This window comes from Parus major, chromosome 3, assembly GCF_001522545.3.
Source record: "Parus major isolate Abel chromosome 3, Parus_major1.1, whole genome shotgun sequence".
Taxonomy (NCBI): domain Eukaryota; kingdom Metazoa; phylum Chordata; class Aves; order Passeriformes; family Paridae; genus Parus; species Parus major.
This window is the reverse complement of record NC_031770.1, coordinates 55,585,633-55,611,046: the sequence shown is the minus strand read 5'-3', so window position 1 is coordinate 55,611,046 and position 25,414 is coordinate 55,585,633. Positions and strand designations below refer to the sequence as shown.

The 25,414-nt window shown below is 35.9% G+C and overlaps 1 protein-coding gene across 1 annotated transcript in view; it reads left to right on the top strand.

Moving 5' to 3' along the window:
- The window catches only part of ESR1 (estrogen receptor 1), a 161,829-nt gene that overhangs the window by 89,898 nt on the left and 46,517 nt on the right, over nt 1-25,414 (top strand). Inside the window, 2 exon segments of the mRNA XM_015620605.3 lie at nt 7,865-7,981; nt 20,378-20,713. Of these exon segments, the coding sequence (XP_015476091.2) occupies nt 7,865-7,981; nt 20,378-20,713 (453 nt within the window).

Here is a 25,414-nt window from a genome sequence, read left to right as displayed (position 1 = left end):
GCTTCTGAGCTCTTCCCTTTAATTTTCCATTCTTGTCTTCTGTTTTGATGGTGTTTTTGTAATCTGTTTTATAATAGCTCAGGTCCTGCAGCCAAGAAGGCAGAAACTCCCTAATAAGACTGCTTGTACACTGGTTCTGTGAGCTGTCAGCCAAACTACAGAACATGAACCTGAGCGGGACTAGCAGAGTAAATCACAGCCAGTCAACAGGGAGCTGCAGATGGGCATCTAGCCTCAGGGTGGAAAACACATGGTTCCAGTTGGAGATGGGTGTTGGAAGTGTGAAGGCTGGAAAAGGTAGATTTGGAAAGTCTACCTGAGTTTAGCTGTCATTGAGACTGTTCTAAGTGCTGGTGGTTAGCCAGGTTCTTCTGAAACTTCTTCTGATTTATTTTTGTGCCTTTAGTAGTTCTTTTCCAGTGTCCCTAGAGGTAAATATGCGCTCTCCATTTTTTTGCCCTGATTGCATTCTCTAACATGCATTTTTAATTTCAGCTGTGTAATTTATGGTGATCTTGTTTCAAAAATTTGAGTGCTATTGAAAAGCAAGAGTCAGTACCTCTTTTTCCTAGTAAGGCAATTTTACATGTGGTACTTTTCTAGCAAATTTTAAGTTCTGTGTTCAGCATGGATGTGATAGTGGCTTAAGATGTTTGTATCCAGAATACTTCCTTATTTTTCAAGGTTTAAGCAAATTATAGGGTTGCAGTGGACCTTGACCTCTAGTTCATCTTTCTGTCCTGTGATTGGATCAACTTCTAGCAATTCCTTATATATTTTTATTGAACTGCTTCTTAAAACCTGTAGCTTTATCCAATGTTTTATTCTCCTCATCTTTGAAGGCTACTTGGAAATTTGAATCTTCCTGCCTGCAGGTTAAGGTCATCACTTATTTTCCTGCAAATCATGCAGCAAAAAAAAAAATCCTTCTCTTTCTTTCTGCAACAACCTTTAAAGCATGGAAATTTGCTATCACACTTGAAATAAATGATTCTGTTTTACCTAATCTGAAGAAACAAGGTTCAGTCAACATTTTCTCATAGGTCTTGTTTTCTTGGCTTCTAATCTTCTAATTGCTCTGCTATAGATGTTCTCCACTTTTTACTGTTAGCTTTTGTCCTTGAAGCATGATTTCCTTCAATATGGTGTTTCACAAGTACTGAATGGAGCAATAGGATTACCTTACAAGCCCATCTATCACATGGTATTTGTCTATATCTGTCACATTATAATGTTTGCCTTATTTTCAAAAACATGATACTCCTCACTCATAATCAATGTGTAATGCAGAATAAACTCGGGCATACTTTTCTGAAGAGGAAACCATTGTTTTTCCGTATTGTTTTGTCCATATAATTACTCCTATTTTAATGCAGGGACTTCTACCAGTCCTTTTTACTTTCTGCTTTTGTGCTGTTTTCCCATGTGCTACCTCCAGTTTGCCAAGGTAATTTGGAATTCTTATTCTGTACTCTCCTGCCATTTATTTCAGTCTGGCTAGCAAAGTAGTCTGGCCTTTCCTCTGTTCTTCTAACACATATAGATGTCATCTACAAATGAGTAACAATTAATAAAAGAAACACTCCAGATCACTGCCCATTTTTGTGAAAAACACTACATATAACTGGATTTGGGACAGACACTGTGGAGCCTTATACAATATCAGCTTCCATTGTAACAGTGAACTCTGATAGTTCTTCCCTGATTTTCTGAAATCATCTGAACTATATTTTCCGAGCTGACATATGACATGTCATTCTAGGCAATATTGAGAACATTTATGAAGTTGGGCAACACACATTGCCAGAGAGTAGAGAACTGACTCTTATCTGATTTTATAAGTGGTCATTTGTTTTTCCTCTGCCAAATCCAAAGCTCTTCCCATTTCCTAGATAGAATTCCTGGCTTTTAGAAGCTGCTCTTAATGTATCCTGTATTATTACCTTTTATGTTGTTTTACTTCCTCTGAAATATGACTGTCGTGCAATACCAAGCAACAATGACAACAAAAATGAAACATAATTACATGTTGCAAGTGTTTAGTGACTATTTAATCTGAAAACTCACATTATTCCTAGATCAGAACTGAGCCTGTCAGCAATTCAAAATATTCAGATAAGAAACCAAAGCACTTTACATTTAAAAACTACAAAAGAACATGCAATTTTTGTCCTATAGGAAAGTGCTAAACTGTTTTGCTTGCTTTTAGAGAGTGTGACACATAACATAGCTACTCCCACTCTAAAATGTGGCTAGAGATATGCAGGACAAGAGACCAAGATACCTTGGTTGACCCTTCTGATTATAAAATGGATGACTCTTCATACTATAGAGCATGGGTGATGTTAGGGTACGAGGGAGCAAACCAAGGATCACAGATACATATCAGTTAATTAAAGAAGAATATAGCTAGGTTGTACTTTGTAGGAGAAAGTGGTACACAGGCAGAAAAGAGTCTTTTTATTTTTAGCCAAAATACTGGTGTCAAAGATTTGTGTATTAATTTAGCAAGCCAGCTGTTGCCTGTACTGAGGTTTCAGTTTTACCGACTTCAATGCAGAATACTCACTGTGCTTAGAAATGTCCATGTCCAATGCATGCTCTGTATGGTGAGAATCCTTTATTTCTCCCCTCCTTCTGCCATTAAAATAAAAATATTTTAAACAATTAATAATATTTAATTAATAAATTAATATAAAATAAATAATAAATATTTAATAATATCTATATATTAAATACTGTATAAAAGCCCAGCAATTCCCTTCCAAACCCAACGATGTGCTTCCAGAGGTACTGCAAGGATGACTTATTACAGGTCCTTGAAAAATCTATGATAGCAGAACCATTCAGGTACTGAAGATCCAAACCAGATGTTATACCTGGAATAAAAATAGAGAGATATGTTAATTTTTTTTCCACAACATTTGATAATATTTTGAGTGCACAAGAGTAATTTGCAATATTTTTAGCTTCTTAGGCTCTTTATAATAGTTGTGGGAGTTTTCTTTAGTAAAATTCTACCCCTTGCCATTCTGGCTCAAATAAACTAGGAAGCTAAAAATACAAGAGTTTCATTCAAAGTCTATGGGAATAAGATGGCCATGACATGCCTATAACTCTCTCTGAAAATGCCTTTTGTCTCTGGAGAGATCATATTGAGATGGTTGTGAGTAATACATTGTGGGAGTTTTTCCCTTTAACACAGCTGTTGTTTTAATCATGTGCCAAGGACTTAAAACAATTGTGATTTATCAGCTAGGGAAACAGAAACTTGATGTTATACTCCTTGCCAGATTTTGTAAGATTGAATCAGTATTTTTGTCTATTTTTATTTGTCATGAGGAAAAAATATAGTTTCTATTTTGTTACCTTGTCTAAAATTAGAAAAATTGGATTGGGGTAGAAGTAGACTTTGTACACGGTATTGTAATACTGAAGAGAAGATTCCACGAGAAGGCAAACACACTCTGTGAGCTCCATGACACAGCTGAAGGACATTTTATTTTATTTTATTATTTATTATTATTAATTACAGCTGAAGGAGTATATAAATTTTAACCTCTCCTACTTTCTCATTCTTCAGTGGCTCTGTGATTGAGGTGTGTCAATGCTCTCTCAGGCTCACGGTGTGATTGTTGGGTCTGCCCTGTGCACTTGATGATCATTACAGGTCCCGTCTAACTCAGGATGTTTCATAATCTTTCCTTCTGTGGTATGCAGAAAAAGAAGACTTCCTCACTGGATGCAAATGAAGTATGTTTTGCAGTCTTTCAGACCATATTCCTTACTGTAATGTTACTAATGTTTTGCTTGTTTAAAACCAGGAGGAAGATTAGTCTTCTCAGCATGCTGAGCAGTTGCTAAGAGAACCCAAATTCCAAATCCAAAGACCTTGTCTGAGAGTAATTAAGCTGCAAATTTGAGTATCGGTGCTTACAAAGGATTTAGACATAACCTTCTGTTTTTCTGTGGCGCTGTTAGCAAAAAGTGTTATTTTAAGACCAATCAGTGCAGTTTTACTGGGGCACTTAAAATTGCTCTTACTTTTTATTTTACATTCAATATTTGTTTTTACTGAGTTTCTTTTTGTTGTTGTTGTTGTTAATGTCATTCTTCTCAAAGTTTGCTTTTCATCTTCAGTCTTGTTTGACACCTTAAGGTGTGGATAAAGCCCACAGTTTAGCTTCCCTTTCCTTCCTTTCACCCTAGCTGACATGTATGAAAATTTTGCTAATTTCACTGTCGGATCATAGAAGGATCTGGTGCTTCCAGAGGCAACGGCTAAGCTGGTAGCTGCCTTATTCAAATAGATAAAGAACACCTATTTAAGAAATAGGTGACATGAGGATTGAAAATAAAAGAATAATTAAAGGAAAAGCACATAGTAGTAAGAGGATTGTAATTATTACTGGTTTTGTTCAAGATGCATGATGAGTCAATTCAACTACATCAGTTTAGGCATCCTTATCCTTTTCCCCTTCACTGTTGGTCATTATCATTCAGAGTGTCACATGAGAAAAGGGCCTGATTTTTGCACCCCATTCTGGAGAGACCTTAGCATATTCTGAAGTGCTATAATATACCTTAACATACCTAATTTTATATGCTTAATTTTATTTTTACTGTTTTAAAATGTGCAATTTATGAGTTTTCACAAGAAAAAGAGACCATCCCTCCCTAAGCTCTTCCAGTAGAGCCCTTAAACTCTTCCATCGTAGCTCATGAAGCTACAAGTTATACATACAGGGGATTAAATCTAGGGGATCCACCCTTTTAAATTCACTGCCTTTAATTTTGTACAGGTTATCTGATAATTCATTTTTTAAAAGCCTCAGTAAGTTCACAGAGTCCAAGTGACGTATGCTTCCCTCTACAGGTATCAGTGATCACAGAAGGCATTTCTTCCTCTTGGTATTCCTTGTGATATCTCCTCTCAAGTAGCCTAATCACCCTCTCTTCTGGCATGTACCATGCTTTGGATACCGTGAAAACAACAGGCAGGGCAGCTGGGAACCTGATTTTCATGTTGATGGTTCCTACCAGTGAGAAATCCCTTCTAGTAGGTCAGATTGGTTGGAATCAACTTTGCTGAGAGATGAGCTTTAAGCATTAGATGAAAGTAGAATAGTTAAAAGAAAATTCACCTACAGCAAGATTATTTAGTTGTGTATTATTTCACTTTAAAGTAAAACTTGTTTTTGCTATTACCTATTCCTTAATTGTGTTTTCCTGCCTTTTTCTCTTCCATGCTGCCCCAAGATAGACTGCCCTAGTTTGTCTGTGCCTTGCAAAGCAAACTTCTTTTTTCACTTCCAGCAACTAAATACTTAAAATCAGGTAGTATTGTGGAGAAGCAGGAAAGTTTCCAGACTTCCTCCTTCCCTTTGTTTCTTTCTTCTTTCCTGATTAAATTGATAATGTTTTTTCACTGTATACTCAAATTATCAAACATTTTCTTCTGGCTGCTTGCATGTTTTCCCATCTCTTGAAGGCTATTTTGGTTAAAATAAACCAAAAATTACGATTAATATTAAATGCATTATATTTTTCCTAGATTTACAGGAAATATGAAAGGCTAAACAATGATATTTGCAATCTAGAGAAGTATGCCCATCACACATTGATCCTTCTGGTTTTTAGCAGCCAGATTTTACATTCTTTATTCTGTCAAATCAACCAAGCAGTGTGAGTGAACAGTGTATTGTATAAGGTGCAGATCATATGCCTGAAAACAGACTAATTATGCTAGCATTTAAACATTTAAATGTTTATGTTAAATTATGTTAACATTTAAACAGTAAATTCATGATAAAACTCTTCAGAAGGAAAAACATTTTGATATGAATGTAGAAACTGTAGCTCTCTTACAAATAGTATTAGTTTATATACTATTCTACAAGCCAAGTGTTTATTTCCAAACACTTGTGGTTTGCACAAGTAAATACAGACTCATAGCCAAGGAGAAGGTTGTCACCCACATAAGCATAGCGAAAACAGGATGGCTGCCCTGATGATGTTGATTACACTTGATTTTTGGTTTTTGCATCTGTGACTTCTGTCACATTTTTCTTTTTTAACCTTTGAACACTATGAACAATCCAGCAAAGATGGTAAGCATGATTTCAGCTTCGACCTAAGTGGGATTTATCTGCTTATTTTAGAGAGATCTAAATCATGCTCTGAATTATTTGCTGATTTCAAAGCCTGCACTCATTCACCATGTGAATTTACCTTTTAACTTCACCAGGAAGAAGATTAGCTATTCTTTCAAAGTATTTCTTTGTTTTTAAAAAGAGTAATTAAATTTTCCATATTTATCTCGTGGTATTTCCAATGTTCACTAATGAAACAAGGCAGGTGATCAAGGTCAGCTGCACTCTTTCACTGCTGCTTAGTGTGACTCAATATAAATGCATTTTCTTAAAAATATGGGTTTCCTTTTTTTTTTTTTTTTCACTTCTTTTCCCTGTAGACACTGCATGTGGCTGCATGTATGGTTGAGACTGTTTTATTTCTGACTTGATTTTTTTTTTGTTTCCTTACATGTGAAAGGTTTTGAATCAGATATAGAACAGTCTGTATCCAACCAGAGGAACTGAAAATTAAAGCATTCTCTCGTGCTGGGTTGAGATGGTGGTTCAGTTGTACCTGTTTACCACGATGCTGGAGCAAAGCATGTGGATACAGACCTTTCCAGTATTATTTTGTTCTGTTCAGTAGATTGAAAAAATAATAGTTCTGTCAATTTGAGACAGGGCATAGTCAGCTGTTCCCCTTTTAACAAGTTTAGAGGTTGGCTACTTATTTTGATGAGATCCCAGTTCTGCAGCTTTAGAGAGCAGATGTTCCTGGTGTAATCTGATAGTAATTTTTACTCTATTTTCTAATTTGTAGTCAAGGAGAGATGATTTGATGAGACCAAGGCCTCTGTGAAACCTCCACCCTACTTTACCTCAAGCTGATCCCTTGACCTCAAAGAAAGAACAAACAGTTCTGCAGTAATTTTATTTTGTTTTTTTTTCTTTATTTTATTTTGCATATGTGTGCTGTACCTTAGATGTATTCAGATGAATACAGAGCACCAATGAGATAATTTTGAAGAGGCTTTTTCATCCTTGCTAACCTTTGTCAATGGCTGGTAAATCATTTTATAGAAGATTTAAGCACACATTTTTTAAGAGCAAATTGGAATAGATGCTTTTTGGCAGTAACAAATAACGGTATGCTAAAATTGCTTGTTATGAGAATTGAGATGTAGAAAGCAATAAATGAGGAAGAGGAGCTCTGAAGGAGACAATACAATAATAAGCTTGGTTTCAGCATGTGGTAATTTTAGAATTTGTCATGTCAAGAAGTTTTTGCACAGATCAGTAGACATGCAGCTGGAATAAGCAACTGATTTATCCCTGAGGTACAATGAATTATTTGAGGATTGTTGCTTCTGTTTTATGTTGTTTGTTTCTTAACTGGCCCTGACTGCCATAGATCTTCTGTGCTTAGACCTTTTTAATTTTGTAAACCTCATTTTGTGCAGTCTATTGGTTAAACATCAGCACAAGCACACAAAACCAGATGGCGTTGTATTTCTTGGCTTGAGAGCAAGGAAGTCAAGGCACTTGTTCATATTAATATATCCCCTTTTGTGGTTGCTTTATTTTTTCACTATTTTAATTAGTCTACAGAAGTTTTAACTCAAAGAACTTGTGAATGAATGTGTGGCATAGAGATGTCAGTTCCAAAATCTGTATCAACGCTTTTGTAAAAGGTTATGATGGTAACCCTGCTATTTTTTTCCCAAGGCGTTACAGTAATTTTTGTTATGTCTGTGTATAACTGTGTCCTTACTTTCCCTCTGGTTTTACAGGGCACAATGACTACATGTGTCCTGCTACAAACCAGTGCACCATTGACAAGAACAGAAGGAAGAGCTGCCAGGCCTGCCGACTGAGAAAATGCTATGAAGTGGGAATGATGAAAGGTGGTATGTACACAGCCATCATCAAGTCTTTAGCATTGCTGCCTGCCTCCCTGACTTTTAACTTCATTGGGCTGCTGATAAGGTTTCTAACCAAAGGAGGAAGCTACTCATTTGATTGAGTTGAAGTCTATTAAATCAAAATTATTTTATTAAATAAAGAATGAAAAGCTCCCAAATATAACATTATCTTGTCCAAATGTGCATGAAAAATAAGAGGACCGTTGATTTCAATAGAATTAGAATTCCTCTGTTATTATTTTTAACTCAGTATTTTTTTGGTCTCTCATGGTAGGCTTCGGATCCTGCCGAACGAAATTTAACGCAAGATTTTGCAGTTCAGTATGAAGAGCATTGATAGTCTCAAATCAGTCCATATTTGTTAAATAAACTTCTGGATATGTAATTCTTGTTCTGTGAATCCTGGAAGGGAAAGTTAATTTCTCTGTTCTGGAACTGTGCACATATTTTAGATGTGAATTAATTCAACCCAACAATATTAAAGGCTTACTCATTTTATAAGAACTGAGAAAAATGCCACTTTCCTGGAACATATGTAATAATGATGGCTTGTTGTAGCCTGCTAAAAATATCAGATTGCTTTTATCAATGAAGAATAATCAGTAGCTGTATGTAAACCTATATCTATAGGGAAAACTTAGCAAACTAGTATGTGCTCAGAGCAGAAGGGAATAAATCCCATGTATTTTGTGTGTAAAGAACTACTTAGATTACAGACTGGTTCTTCCTGTCTTTGGCACACCTAATGCTTACTCATGCCACAGAAAATCTGTTGCAACAGAGAAGTGTAGCTCATAAGGTTAGTCCTTTCCTCAACAAATAATTTTTAAGTCCAGCAAGCATAGGCCAAAGCTGGGAATCTTAGGAGAAAAGGGAAAGACTAAATAAAAAAATGATCAGTTGTTGCTGCACTTGAGATTGGACCTGGATTTTTCTCAACTCAAGGATTAGGAAAGAGCTGAGACAGATTTTATTAATCTCAATTTTGGGATGCAGTCAGGAGGAAGACGTAAAATCTGCTTTTGCTTCTAGAAGTTAAGACAATGGTTGATTTTTTCATGAGATTTTATTTATTTATTTATGATTGTATATGATCTGAACATCCTGGTTTATATGGCTAGAACTCATTAAAGGTTATGTCATTAATATCACAGCTATGACCCAGAAAAGATAGAGGTTCAAGAAATGCAAACTAAAATTAGAGAATCCATAAATGAATACGTCTTGCAGATTTAACTTTGACCTTTGTACGTATGGCAGATCACAGCTAGGATTTATAATTATGCTTTATGTTGATGACATTACATTTTCATTTGGCACATTTACATCCAGTTATGCTTATTATTTAATTAATATTTAATTAATTTATTATATAAGTATTTAATTAATGGTCCACTGCACTAGCTTTGTGTTTTTCGTTCTCTTCTCTTGGATGCAGGTTCTAATTAGTTTTTGATTATTCTATATGTAACTTTTAAGCTCATAAAAATTGTAAAGATTTCTCAACTAGCATTTTTTAGATTAAAGTTGTCCAAAATAAATACTGCATTTGTGTCTAAATTTTCTTTCAAATATAAATGTTCTAGAATCTTTATTTCATACAGTGGTTCTCACCTGAGAAAAGCTGTCTGCATTTCATCCTTTCCTTTCCTTTTACAATGTTGCAAGATTTCTATAGTCACTACAGGAATTGGCAGTTCAAAAATAGTGTTGTAGTACTTTTATTATTTTGTTGTTGTTTTCTTCTTTTAAGAAACTATACTTGCAGTTTGTAAACAAGGAGATCAGGATCAGTATAAATTGTATCTGCTCTTATAGTACTACTAATAATGCATGAAATCCATCACTGGTTCATAGGCAACAGTTTTAAAATATTTATTTTATGAAGTCTTGGAACATAATCTTGAGATCCCTCAGTTACAAGTAATAAATCTATCATACCTGCAGATGGCTTCAGGGAAGGTCATGTACATGAATAAAACATTCATGGTTTTTCTGGAGTCTTTGTTGATCCCCTATTGTCCACATGGACACGTGGGGAAGAAAAACCTTTCTTCTACATCTAGAATTTTAGTTGTCACATTTCCCTCAGATGAAGATAAAGGTTAAGTAAATATTCTCTACGTTATGCTATCTGCCTTAACTTTTAAGTGACAATGTTTACATGCTTTTAGTTTTTATTTTTTTTTTTTTTTCCTGAGGAGAGCTATGAAGATTTTCTCTTTTAATAGATATAATAGAACTTTTCTTCAACATACTAAAATCATGTAGCTCTGTGGTTGGGTCAAGGTTCACACTGTTGTACAATAAATCCTAGTTCTTGTGATCAAATCTTTCAGTTTAAATAATCACCCCATGTTCATATTGAAGGATTTGCCTTTTTTAAGGCATTAATTCCATCATACTCTTGAATATTTGTGTCTTATCTCAGTTTTATCTCTGTCTCCACAATTTCCTTATGATGATACAACTTCTGGATATAGTGGAAAACATATGCGATCTTTCTTTCCTCTAAATGTAATACCAGTTTTTCTTCTGCACTTAATTAGCTGAGGTTTCTCAATAAATTGTAGAAGTTGCCAACTTGTGACTTTCATCTGCCATTTAAGTGATATGAATAACAACTGATATTAAATATGGACTTTCAGTAAATATTGGGGAAGGTAGACAAAATCTTGATTAAGTGTCTCTAGTTAATTCTAAACATATGATATAAAATATGGTTGCTGAGATTTTCCTCACAGGAGGTCACTTAATGCAGAATGAAAAACTCCACATATATTATTTTTAGCTGAGTGGACACAACTGAAATATGTTTTAGAGGCTTCATGTAGAAAAAAATGGAGGCTTCAAGTGGCTCTTGAACTGTGTGGTAGGAACATTTACTTATGAGTTCCTGTGGAAATTTTATTGATTTTCTTTTTTTCTTCCTTGTCCATGGGTCTTTTAAAAACTTCTTCCAGTACTGAAGAGTTATATTTTTTCTCTCTTGTGTTTGCAAGTGTTTCCTTCTGCATCTGTTACTGTGCTGCTTCAAGAGACAATTAGACTGCAAGAATCTCTGCTGATGCAGTCAGCATCTGAGGCATAATTTACAGCTGTTATATTTTGTCCAAATGCTTCATTCTCTCTTTCTGAATAAACCCAAAGACATAAAAATTATGTGTTATGATTTAGTCTGTGCTCCCCTGTTTGTACGTGAGGATAAAGGGGGCACATCGAATAAGATCATTGCCATGTCTGTTTTACTTCTGTTCCATAGCAGGGGACAGAAGCCTTGTTTTTGTTTACAATCTGATGCCTTCTGGAAGCTTGTTTCTGTTCTGATTTGGAGAAGTGCACTCCAACTTTCACATGATGGAGAGTCCCAGCTTTCAAATGGAGTTACAGCAGTCGCAACCCTGAGACTCCAACCATACGTGCAGATGACCTCTGCTCCAATACAGACCTAGTTTGCTGTTTCTCCGTTGTTTTAAAAGCTTTCTGATGACTTGGGCCAAAAGATCCTAATTTTATGAAACCAAAAGCACCCTATTTTATTGGTTTTTTTATTAATTTTATTAATGATTTTATTTTTATTATTTTTATTATTTTTATTATTTTTTATTATTTTTATAGTGTGGTAAGTGAATGAGGGTTTCTAGGAGTTAGCATTCTTCCCCTCCTTTCAATGTGTGACAAGACAGATTTATCATTAAGTGCCGCATGGGATCAGAGCAACAGGGTGTTAGAGGAATTCACGGCTATGGCAAAAAATTGCCATAATGCTAAATGCCAGACATCTGAAGAAAAAAACATTATTTACCTGATAGACCATGTTTAACCACCCTGACAGCTACATAATTCTTTCAATTGTTGAGTGCTGATGGCTTCCTATCATCAAATCATAGGAAATGTGGCCATCAAAGATCTGAGTGCTCATGTGCTAGATTCAGATGGTGATTATGTATGTGACATGGGGTATTTACTTCTTTGAAGAGCCTGAAATCTCAGGTTGTAGAGAGAAGATTCTGTGTACTGTTTGTTGTGATAATGAAAATACAGTGTTACTGCACATTTGAAGCCTACATCCTTCAATGTTACCTTCAAAAATTGTCTGAGAATGCTTCAGAAATTACTGCTATACAGCCCAGGGAGTGAAACTCTCTGCTGGCTGTAACAGAGTGCTAAAATCACATTCCATTTGACTGTAGAAACTTTTATTAACTCCTAGAGATTGGAGTCTCTAGGCTTCAGTTTTTCTGTTACATTCTTTAAAAATAGCTACCCACCTCTAAGCCAGTCTGGGTCAGTGCAACAGTCTTGCTGAAATTTAAGATAAATTTTTACAGGGAAAATGGAAAAACCCAAATATTTCATTCTCTAAGAGAATTGCTGATTTTCATCTTTAAATGGAAAGAGCTATGCTTCCTTGCTGAATTCTATATTTATTCATGCAAAAAGGCTAGAGAGTTATTAAAATCATTCTCAAAGTAGAAGTAAATTGATGTCTGATGCAACCACTGGACAGGCTCAAGGTCTTCTACATTTTCATGTAATTATCTTTTAATGAACTACTATATTAAAAAGAGACATTAGTGAATGAAGGAAAATGGACTGTGGATATGAAATGATTCTGGTTTGTTCAAGGAGAACCTCAGTGATATTTATTAGACATACTGTTCTGTACTAAGCCAAATAACTGTGTAGGTGGGGCCTGATAAATGTATGAGGAAATGTACTCTTTCAAGTTGTAATTGCTGGGCTGAAATCATGTACTCATGAACATTTGAAGCAAAGTTTTGTGAGTTTACAGCAGTTTTCTGGGAAAATAAGGTGGAAATGAAATCAGATTTTTTAGTGAATTTTTTTCTCTCCTCTTTGCCCACATGCGAAGGGGATCACTGCCATAAAATTGTCTCAAAATACAATATTCCTGTGTTCTGCCCCCAAAATTAGAAAGAGAGATCATTGTTATGAACACCTTTGCCAGAAATGATTTATCTTCCTATTCCACTTCATAAAATGATCTGTGCAAGAAGGAAGTCTAGGAGGTCTTTTGTTGAGCCATCTGCTCAAAGCAGATTCAACAATTAATTTATACATGGTTAAGATCCTTTGCAGTCAGGTGGAAATAGGATAAAATGGGACAAATTGTCTTATGCTTGGTTGTGTGCCATAACTGGATATGTAAAATTTTTAATGTTTAGCTCTTGAACACTTGTTTGAGATTATAAAGTTGATTATAGTTGTATATTTGTTTACACTGTCTTTTTGGCCTTTTCATACTTTTTTCATTACTTGAGTAATTTCTAGAGTACTAGAGCTGTAAGAGAGCTCAAGAGGGATTTTTTACAAAATAATTTAGTGGTAGGACAAGTGCTAAGGCTTCAAACTGGAAGAGGGTAGGTTTGGATGAGATACTAGGAAGAAATTCTTTTCTCTGAAGGTGGTGGAGAGAGACATGGAGCAGGTTGCTCAGAGACTATGCCCCATCCCTGGAAGTGTTCAATGCCAACTTGAATGGGGCTCTGAGCAGCCTAGTCTAATGAAAGGTGTCTTTGCCCATGGCAAGGAGGTTGGAACTAGATGATCTTTAAGATCCTCTCCAACCCAAAGCAGTCTGTGATTCTGTGATTGTATGATGGTTCTTCTCTTGGTTAGACATTTACAGTTCAGTTCTAGCACTCAGTCCTGGTATCAGGCCAAATACCTCCAATGCTAAATTAATTTAAGTAATTTCTAAAATGTAGCAATTAAAATTTATTTCTTGTTGTCTTTGAGATTTATACCAATGGACTCATTGTCCTGGGGTGACTGGCTTTCCCAAATCATGGTTGATGTAAAGGTAGAGAAAGTTCCTCTAAAGGCCTTATTGTGATCCCTGAAATATCTGAAGGCTCATTGTAAATATTGTCTAGAAATGGGGCAGTTGCCATACTACGGTAACCAAACCTTGGTATGAGTTTATTAGGAGTGTCGGCACTGAAAGGGATTAATTTGAATGATGGATTAATTGAACTTCTCTGGTTTCACTCCTCCATGTCCTAAGATGCTCTTTAAAACATGTGCTATGACTGCCAAAGATTGAATACAAAAATACAGATTAGGGTGAATCATGTCTTGCACCTTCATCTTTAATTAATAGATCATTGGTTCTCAAACTGTGCATTATGAATAGTCATTACAGACCCCAAATGACATTTTCCTGCTTGTTAACAGCTATTTTTTGTCACCAGGTCTTTAAAGCTTTACATGGAAGACCAGTTTTATGATCTGCATTTTAGTTAGTAGGAGTTCTGAGGCACTGAGATACGTCGTGTGACTTGGTCAATGAGCAAGCTAATAGCAGAGCCAGGAGTTGAACCAGAATATCTGAATCTAAACCCCACACTGTGACTTCTCTCTCCCTCTGTCTCCAATAGAAGGGGGTCCTGATTATAGAAGAGAAATAAGCCCCAATTCAGAAAAGGATAAGAGATATTTTTTTAAAAAAAACTCACATAAATAGATGTACAGCACTCAGGAGTCAAAAAGACTGTAACATCCAGGTGCACAGACTGAACACAAATCTGTTACTTATTTATAGTCCTGAGTGTCTAGATATCCTTGTCAGAAACCAGGCTGTTAAGCATTGTCACTTGGGGCAGGTCTGTTTGAGATTAGACATTAAATTCTGATTAATCTTTTTAGAAGATTTCAGACAATGTTTCTCATTTAAACTAATTGTTAACCCACCTGGGTTTTCAGCACAATTTACATCACTGTTTCATTTTCCGAAAGAGAAATGGGAATGAAATAAGGGGATGATTGTCTGAATTGTATTCAAAAGAAGTATTTATTAGACTATAAAATTTGAATTTGGAAAGTGGTGTTACTTTTCTGTGACCAAATAATATATTTATATAGAGAGATTCAAGCAGAAAAGTTCCCAAAAATCTCAAAAGTCTTTAAAATTACCTTGGAAGGACCATCACACTGAGATATGTTACAATATTAGAGCCTACATTGCAGTCATAGCTTCAGCAATCTGCATCCATTACAAATCTATCAAGAATGAAATTATATTACTGACTTCTACTTAGGTACAGCAGCTACAGTGACCTTATGTTTTAAAGAAAGCTGTAGGATTCTGTTTTATTTCCAATGAAGCATTATCAAGCTACTGAATTCAGCAGAGGTGTGCCTAATGAGGCCTACCTGTGAAGAGAAGTGGCCATAGGAGGCTGTTAGGGGACAGCTGCCTTTCTTGCCTGCCCTTCGGACTCTAAAGCCAGTTGTGCTTCGACATTTGTGTCTGTAAGCGAACTGTTGGCTTGTTCACACTGTTCTACTTTTGCAGTCCCTTGCTTTGGCTTACAGGGGCAATGACACCAAGGTGGGCCTGCACTCAGCCCCAGAGGACTTCCCCTAACTGTTTAGTAAATCTTTCCCATACTTGGACATTTGAAGAGAGGCTTTTGAATTTCTGGCCTCTTCAAACCCAGTTTCAGTTTCAGAAAGGCAGGTTTATGTCGTAGGAAAACCTGTTTTCTTCCTTTGCAAACACTGGTGTAAAGGCTTTGTGTGGCATCTCTGCCATGGCCTGTTCTGTACATTCCCCCTTAACACTCTGATCATCAGCGGGGCAATTGACTTTGCTTCTCTGACAGATACCTTCTTATTTATAGTATCTTTTACTTACCACATACATTTTGTCTTTTATTGCCAAGCAGGGTTTGTTTTACAAAACACTAGAGATTCTTTCTCTATAAAACAGAGATTCTTTCTCTCTGGCAATTTTCAACAGGATGCCAATGAGGTAGGTTGGTCTTGAAGAGCAACAACATTGTTTAGAAGAGAAGATGTTTCCAAGCACATTTGAAACACTCTTTTGACAAACTGACAAAATTATAGGCTGTTAATGCTACAAGGTTGTGCCTGTATATAAAAGCGTCAAATCTCTCTAGTCTGGGGTCTGCTGACAAGGACCAGAAGTGTGGACAAAGAGCCTTAGGTTCAAAGGTTGTTCCAGGCTGCAAAGTTAGCTGGTAAACCATTTACTCATCACGGTTTTCAAACCCAGTCATAGATCCATCTTTTATGTTGTCTTCTTAAATGGGAAAAAAAAAAAAAAAAAAAAAAAAAAAAAAATCAAACCAAACAAAAACAATGAACACAAACAAGCAAAAAAAAACAAACCCAAAACCCCAAACAAACCCCCCAGCAAACTGTTGTTGACCGACCAAATTTCTAGCAAGAAAGACATTGAAAAATGTTATATAAACTGGTTCACAGGGAATATATTTAACTTGAATAAAATTTGATATTATACCTGTATCTTCAAATCTAAAATGCATGATTCTATAGTTCACACACAGCTGAGCAAATGTGATTCTAATTGGTCTCCTCATTTCCGTCCTCTAAATATTCTTGAATACTTTATATAATAATGAAGTTATAAAAGTGGAGCTTTGTTATTAGCAACAGGTAGGAAAAAATGGTTGTTGTGTGGCTGAGATCCAGTGCTCATTCAGTGCATTTTTAATTTTGGATATTTTGTTTTAATGATCTGGGATTTATTTTTAGTTTTGTTTTAATGACATGTGGGAAAACAGTAGGGAAATATTTCATAAGAATTAGCATTTCTTTCACAAGCATATGCTCATAGAACCTTGAGACAGAAAGGACGTTAAAGATCATTAGTTCCAACTCCCCTGCCATGGGAGTGTCATATGAACTTTTATTGTCCATATGGAATTTTATTGCTGATCAGGTTCTAATGATTTGTGATTACGTATAATTACTTTGCAGTTTTGAAACCTGTCTCCATGTCCAAAAGTCTGACTGAATTTACATATGAAGCTTTATAAAGCTGCCTTTGAAAATCTTGTCTCTTGCAGCTTTAAAACTGAAGTGGAAATTGTTTTAGAGCTCTTACAAAATGCATAGTACTTCAATTTTTGCTAGAATATTGTTTTTCATAACACTTGACAATTAAGATCCCTTTACTGGCTGGACTGTTGAATTAAAATTGATGCATTCATATATTTAAAAAATCCTTACAGAATAATTGCACTTTTGGCAAGGAAACTGTGGTTTGATAGAGTTGCCTTTTTTGGACTTAGTGACTGTGCATCACTATTATCTCTTTTTAACAGAGATAAAATTTGATTAAGTTGAAGGAGATTTGAGAGCACTTGCATTTTTCAGAGAGATACTCACTCCTGTTTAGTCCAAGAAAATGAATAAGTTTGTTGCTTGTCCATCTAGGGCTTAGGTAAGGAGTTAGTAGTAAGTTCTATAAATCTCTGATGAATTTGGTAATTATACAGGTTCAGAGACCTTTCTGTCTGTGATCATAAAAGCTGGTGATGTGATGCAGAAGAAATGCATACTCTTACTGACTTTTTTTTTCAGACTTAGTCTCTTAAATCCAATAGTAAAATTGCTATGGTTGGTTGGTTGATTTTTTTCAAATCCCAAAATAAAAATTCAAAAAATAAATTTGTGTGGGGCATCTCCTTCAAACTGGTTATGTTCAGCTTTGCTTAATGCACCACTTATTTTGTTCTAAGGTGAAAAACAGCCAGTGGTAGGCTTTCAGATTAATTAAAAATAAAACTATTGTTCTTATTTAACATCTGGTTTATTTGTAAACAGCTAAATATGCTTACATTTGACACCTTTCCTCTGTTATGTAAAATCCTCAGCACATCTTTGTTTTACTTAGTAAGGCAGGCCTGGACTAAGTAAAAAAAGCAAACCCAAAAAAACTCTGATCTTCCAGTAATCCATGTGATGGAGACTTAGTGCTGAAGTTGCCCTACTTATATTCATTAACCATTAATGAATTCTGTTCTCTATCACATTTCACCTGCAGCTTTCTAACTATACCACCTTCTAATTTATTCACATTGTCAGTTTTCTTTCTCCATGGTGTGAAAAAGAACCTCTTCCTGTCAGTTCTGAGGGTTCTTGCATGGGGTATTTTAATTTGAAACCTTCTTGACTTTGAAGAGAAGCTTTAGTGTTTTGTATCGTATTCATCTTTTTGCTATTCCTGATTTTGTAGTCTTGTATCTAGCTTGCAGGCCAAGCAGACATAGTCAACTTAGATATTTCTTACACCAAAGTTGTTTCACATTACAAATCACCTTATCTGTTTTTCTCTTATCCCTTTTTCATTTATTTTTATATCTCTTTTTAATTTGCAAAGAACAGAACTGCATGCAGTGTTCACTGTAGTGTGCCTCACGATAATAAACTCTGTGATTTATGAAGTTGTTCTGTCCTCCCTTCCTTTCCCAGTAATTTCTAGCCTTCTATTTACTTTGTAAACTTATCTGATGTTTTAATAGTATTTTTCTAACCCCAAATTCTTGCTTATGAATTATGTCAGCCTATCTATTTATGAGTCTGTTGAACACCACAGACCCCAAGGATGGTTTCTCTTTGAAAGAAAATTTCTAGATGATTTCTAGCCTAAAATTCTAGAAAATTTGGAATATGAGAAAGTTAACAAATGCTTTAGTTTCTGTGAACCATGTGGGATTTTTCATGTAATTATATTTACATGTTTCACAGGGCAATTTTAATTCAAAAACGTTAAATTGATAGAAAGCATATAACAAAAATATCTGTTATAAATAGAGCATACTTGCTATCAAGTATTGCAAGGAAGTTACCAGTGAGAATAGCTCCACAATGACAGTTTGCCAGTATAAGATTTGTGTTTTTCTGAATAGCAAGAATCTCACCCCCTCCTCTTAACAGAAACTGTTTAGTGGTAGGAAAGATTGGCGCTGTTGAATGAAAAATGGAAACAGCAACACAGTTGAGAGTTTTGGCTTAGAAATAGTTTAGTCAATGGGAAAATGTAGATAGGTTAAGTAATAGGAATGATGAAAGATTTATTGAACTCCCTTTATCTGAATAGATTAATGGAATAGAATCACAAAGCCCAGCAGATTTTGAATGAATTAAAAATAAAATGCCTAATCTCCAAATACTAATTTAATGAAAATCTCACCATAGTTGAAGAAAAAGGAAAAGAGATTTAAAGATTCTTCCTGTTTCTTTGAGGCTGGAAAGGACTAACATTTATTTGAAAGCTTGAGATGAAAATGCTGCCAACAAAGACTGGAATTCTAAAGGTTTGAAGTTTTGTGGTGTGAAGACAGCTGAGCAAATGTTGTGTTTCCCTTTCCCCAACTGTTAGCAAGTCCTGTACTGATTTCTGGCAAGTGTTTTTGTTTTGTTTTGTTTTGTTTTGAAATGTTTTCTCTTCCCTTTCTTGAATGGTTTACATATTTATTCTCTGTAGATACTTCTCTTGTGTTTCACGCTGGGACTAGGGCTTCTTTTTCCTATTGCATGAGAACTCCAGAATAAGCCTCATCATAAGCTGCCTTTTCCTCATATCTCAATTCCTTGTGTGCTTTCATTATTACTTGGTTGTCCTCCCTTGCCTCCTCTTGATGATGGATTTAAGTTTTTGACTCACTCTCAAAATGCCTGTTACTCCTCCACTTGGAGCCAGACTTAACCTGCCCTTTATGGTTGGAGTCCACGTGGGCTTTATCATTATATTTTTCTTGTAACCTTTCCACAAAGGGAGATTTTGTTCCGCAGCAAAGGTCTTATGTTTGAATTGGTATGGCTGACTTGATAATATCCTAAGGTTCAGGGTCATACAGTGCAAAGCACATTGCAGAAATGTGCAGTAATGACAATAATGGTTTCTGTTGTGGTTATTTCAGCCTTTTGACAGTAGGTCTCCCACGTTAGAATCTGAGGTCGCAATTATCTCTCCTTTTCATACTTACGTTTATCTACTTAAATGGCATTCTTTATTGCTATATAAACTCATCTTATAATGGATACTTTCTTGAGTATTTTTTATATAATTATGAAGATCACAGGCTCAGTAATAGGATGATGTTTAATTAAAATAATTGGTGACCTTAAGCAAAAAAGAGTTTTTGAGAGCTACTTCTGTGATCTGTCTGACCCACCAACATCATTAATTTATCATTGATTATTTAAAAATAATGTTCTGCTAGAGGTTGGGACATACTTTGAAGTTCCAGGCTATAAAAAAGTATTTATTTATTCCCAATAACCAACTTCCTTTTGTGGGGCTAAGGCAGCTGTACAGTGTCACTAGTCTAGAGTTCTGTGTGAGCCCAACTGATTTGAATTTTAGGGAGGAGTGCACTACTCCTGACTTTAAAAAAGTACTTTAAAAAATAGTCTTTCTCTCCAACTACTGGTGTAAGATTCCTGAAGAAGTCTTCAGAAAATAAACCAAGAATCAATGCTGCCTGGGTCTATCAAAAGCATCTGCTGTTGACTGAAGCCAAGTGTATGTAATACTTAAGTTCAAGGAAAGGAGCTCATTATATTCTTGTGTGTCTCTAGGAATCCGGAAAGACCGCAGAGGTGGGCGAGTGATGAAACAAAAACGCCAAAGAGAGGAGCAGGATTCCAGGAATGGGGAGGCTTCTTCAACAGAGCTGCGAGCTCCCACCCTTTGGACAAGTCCACTGGTGGTTAAACATAACAAGAAGAACAGCCCAGCCCTGTCCCTGACGGCAGAACAGATGGTCAGTGCCTTGCTGGAAGCTGAGCCACCCCTAGTTTATTCTGAATATGACCCAAACAGACCATTCAATGAAGCTTCTATGATGACCCTGTTGACCAACCTTGCAGACAGAGAATTAGTGCACATGATCAACTGGGCAAAGAGAGTTCCAGGTAAGGAAAAAAAAAAGCCCTAGTCAACTATAAAACCTGTAGATCACAAACCAAAAAAATAACCCCATGAACTGATTTTCTAACTACTTATTTCATTCAAATTGTTGATTTAAGTATAAACACATTAACAAAATTTACAACATTAAACACATTTTATGTTATATTGGTCAATAAAATGCTATAGTGCAATATAAGCGACTTTTAAGGAAAGAGTTATTAAAAAAAAGTTATTTTCCCTACTATAGAATGTTGGGCAGTTTTTTGTTTGCAAATTTTTTTTTCATAGAAAACTGATCAAAATTAAAGGTTGAAAGAGATTATTGGTCAAATCTAGTCAATCTGATCTAATCAAATTATGTTAAGTATTTTGATACCCTTAGAAAAAGGTTACTCTCGTGTATGTAATTTAAGCCATAAGTTCAGTATTAGTACTAAGCCCGTAAGTATTACAATGACTTATTTAATTTCCAGGTTATAGCTTTGACTGTGAATTACAGATTTTTCATGAATTTTGGGTTTGAAAAACAAATCCAGAATAACAGTTTTAGTATAAATTTTTTTTTTTGGTACACCACAATTCCCTCATTTCCCAAAAGGAATTATAGAATTGTGGGAAATATGTTTCTCTTTGACTGTATGTTATATATTCATTCATGTAGGTCAATTAATCAATAAAAATTAAATGAGAGAGCAGTTTTGTAGTTAAAGTTCATCACCTTTCAAAGTTTCAGTCTACACAAATACTCCTCATAAGTTAAGATTTAAAAATTTGGAAGACATTTATTGCACATATCATAGTTTTACCTTCGTAAAAACACTGGCACACATGGTAATTTATAGTTCATAATTCACCATAATTCTGATCTTCTAAGTTTTTACTGTAGCCATTTATTTAATTAAAATTATGTAGATGCTTTAGGAAGGGATGCTAGAGACAACTAACACGGCTCTCACTCACATAGTGCATTACCTCAAAAGAATTACACCCAGGTTAAGCCATTTTTCTGTTTTCCTTCATCTGAACTTGGCAAGACTGTTCCTGGTAAATCAATAACCATGTATTTTGCAGTCCTTAAGGGTTCCCTTTCAGCCACTTTTCACATGTCACTTTGTGGGCTCCAGCTGTGATCAATGAGAACCTGTGTGTGTTTCATTTCTCATCGTATCTTATAAGAAATCACTTGAGAATTTTATTCTTGACAAAGTCACGGTGGTTGAAGCCTGATCTACAGGCATGAAGAGCTGTTCTGCTGTTAATTTAGGTATGTTTTGCATCATGCCATTACAAAAATGCTTTTGAAAAATAAACCTATATACATAGTGTTAAAAGCTATTCACTATCAAAAAAGATAAATTCAAATTACCTTTCTATGGATTTTTAGAGATATAATTACTCTCAGTCTGTTAAAATATATTATTTAAATTTAAGATGAATATACCACAATTCATTATGTTGTCCAACTAGAAACATTTGGCTTCTTCCACAACTTTTGATTTTGAGAGTGTAATTAATGGAAATATGTTTAGAAATGAAGTAACATTTTCAGAGAATCAAGATCTGGCGTTTATTCAGAAATCTCTCTAGAACTGCTGGTCACAAGAGGATTAAAACTGGCAGTGATCAAAAAATTTCCTGATTTACCAAATATAAGCTTCACATTTTAAGGAAAAGTCTGATACCAGAAAATCAAATATATAAGATTATCAACTGTTTGTGTCTATCCAATATATTTTACATTTAAATTTACATTAGTTGTCAAAATAGCTCCTAAGGAGAAACCAAGCCCAGTGACTTGACCATGTATGTCCATTAATAAGTACTCCAGCAGATGAGGTTTTATGTAGTACTGTTGAACTTTGGCTAGAATTAAAAAAAAACAAAAATCCTTTCCCAGTCATAGTTTGATCTATTAGGCACTGTAAAAACAATTATACCTAAGGAAAACAACAATTATACCAAAAGCAGGGCAGAGAGAAAAAAAAAGTTTGGGGGTTCTGAAAGTGCTGGACACCTAGCTAGTTCTTGATGTTGTGGCCTGGAGAACAGTATGCATGGACAGAAGCAGAAATTAAAGTGTTTTAGAAAGTTGATTTAAAAGAATTCAGCTCCAATTGTTTACTTACCTCTACAGCTGGGACCTCTGAAATGAAGAAATTCGGATCTAAGTGCTTAAATATATATATTTTTTTCATCTCTTATTTGGTCCCTAGGAAAGATTGGGTGTAGCTAGTTGCTGATATTAAATTTTAGAAATACTGATCACCTTTCAGAGACCGAGTCTTTGCTTGCCAAAATTTCCTTTTGCTGGAACATATCCGGAATACATATACATTAATGGAAATATGTATGACACTATAAATTGTATTTTCACCCCCACAGTACATTGCCATTGACTTATTATTAGGAATTATACTGAATTGAATTATTATTAGGAATTATACTATACAGCTTAATCAGAGGGGATTTTTTATATTTTAGGCATGAACAGGGGAACTGAATTACTTTACTCTGTTAGGTATTTGGTGTAACAGCATTGTGAAAATCCACTCAGTTATTTTTTCAGCTAGGGTTTCAAGCTTCAGGATCAAGGGTAAGAATACATTTTTTCCCTAAAAAGTGAGTGTCTTTTTTAGCAGTAGGAAAAAAGCAGTTGCAGGAAACAGCTTCCCCTATGCACATTTTTCAAGCCTTGGAAACATTGTGCAAGTTAATTTACCTGTATGGCAGATGTTGGAAAACAAGTAGTAAAGTCTATTTGAGTGGCTGAGTTGAAATCACATTCCATAGCGATCACAGAATCACAGGATATGCCATGTTGTTAGGCATACCAACTGGGTCCAAGTCCTGGCCCTGCACAGCACCATCCCCAGGAGTCACACCGTGTGCCTGGGAGAGTAGTCCAAATGCTTTTGAACTCTTCCAGGCTGATGGGGAGCCTGTTCCAGGGCCCAGCCTCCTTCTTGTGAAGATCCTTTTTCTAATATGAAACTAAACCTCCCTGGACATAATTTCAGGCCATTCCCTTGGGCCCTGTCACCACAGAGAAGAGATCAGTGTCTGACCCTCCTCACTAGGAAGTTGTAACTGCAGTGAGGTCTCCTTTCAGTCTCCTCCAAGCTGAACAAGTGAACTCAGCCACTCCTCATGCAGCTTCCCCTCCTGGCCCTTCACCATCATGGCCCTCCTTTGGCTGCTCTCTAACAGTTTAATGTTTTTATATTGTGATACCCAAAACTGCCCCAGCACTGGAGGTGAGGCTGCCCCAGCTCAGAGCAGAGCAGGACAATCCCCTCCCTTGCCCAGCTGGCCATGCTCTGCCTGATGCCCCCCAGGACAGGGTTGGCCCTCCTGACTGCCAGGGCACTGCTGGCTCGTGTTCAACTTGTCATGGACCAGGACCCCCAGGTCCCTTTCCGTGGCACTGCTCTCCAGGATCTTATTCCCCAGTCTGTCTCTCAAGGTTGCCCTGTCCCAGGTACAGAATGTGGCATTTTCCCATGTTGAAATTCTTATGGTTGGTGATTACCCAGTCCTATAATTTATTGAGGTCTCTCTGCAGGGCCTCCCTGCCCTCAAGGGAGTCAGCAGCTGCTCCTAGTTTTGAATCGGCTGTGAACTTGCTCAGTATCCCTTCCAGTCCTGTGTCCAAGTAATTCATGAAGATGTAGAAGAGCCAAGGGAAGAGGATGGAGCCCTGTGGGACCCCACAAGTGACAGGTCACCAGCCATATGTCACCCCATTCGCTGTAACCCTTTGTGCCCGACCCATGAGCCAGGTGCTCACCTCTTGCATGACGTTACAAAGTAATTTAAGCAATCTCTTTATACAACCCCTGAACATACACATACACTTTAGCCTATGCCCCAACCCCAAAACTAAATTGGTTAGTGAAGCCTGAATACTTTTTTTGGAAGAACATCTTAATACATTTGATTTTGAATGTTGATCAATGAAATTAACTTCTAGTGACAAAAGTAATTACTCATCTTTAAATTAAAGTATGAAAGCAGATTTGTTCTGGATATTTTGTCCAGAAGCATACTGTGAGAGACTATTGAAAGCTTTACTGAAATCCAGGAAGATTACATTTTTTGAGGAAGGAAGAAATTTATATCAAAAGAACAGAAAAGCAATGAAGATACAGCTTACAAAAAAATGTTAAGACTTTCAGGGACATTTTTGGAGTTTATGTTGCAGTGTAGGCTTTAAAGAATAGTTCTTGATCAGCCAGTCTTTCTGATTATATGAATAGGTGGACATGGAAGAAGAAACAGCTAATTAGATGTATTGGACAAAAGTGAAACAATTCTACAAAATGGAGTAATACAATGTAATTTGTGATAGACTGTGTAAAATAATGTAGGCAGAGATCTGTTATAAAGAAATGCTGAGGAAAATCTGCAAAATGAGATGAGTATTTTTGTAGACACGCGCTGATTGGGAAGGTCAGAACTGGTGTCAATCTTTATTGCAACCAATTCAGCATCAGTTCAAATTTGCTTAAACTGGCTCTGTAAACTTGGAGGTGTTAACCAGTTTCTGGGGAAACGAGAACTTGTGGCAGCTTCTTATGTGTAACCTCAAAAAATATCTTCAATACCAAGATATAACATGATTTTTGTCTGAGGTCAGAACCAAGTTCCCCTATAACAATGCAATTCATGGTATGCCAAGTACATAAAAGCTTGTGTTATTTTTT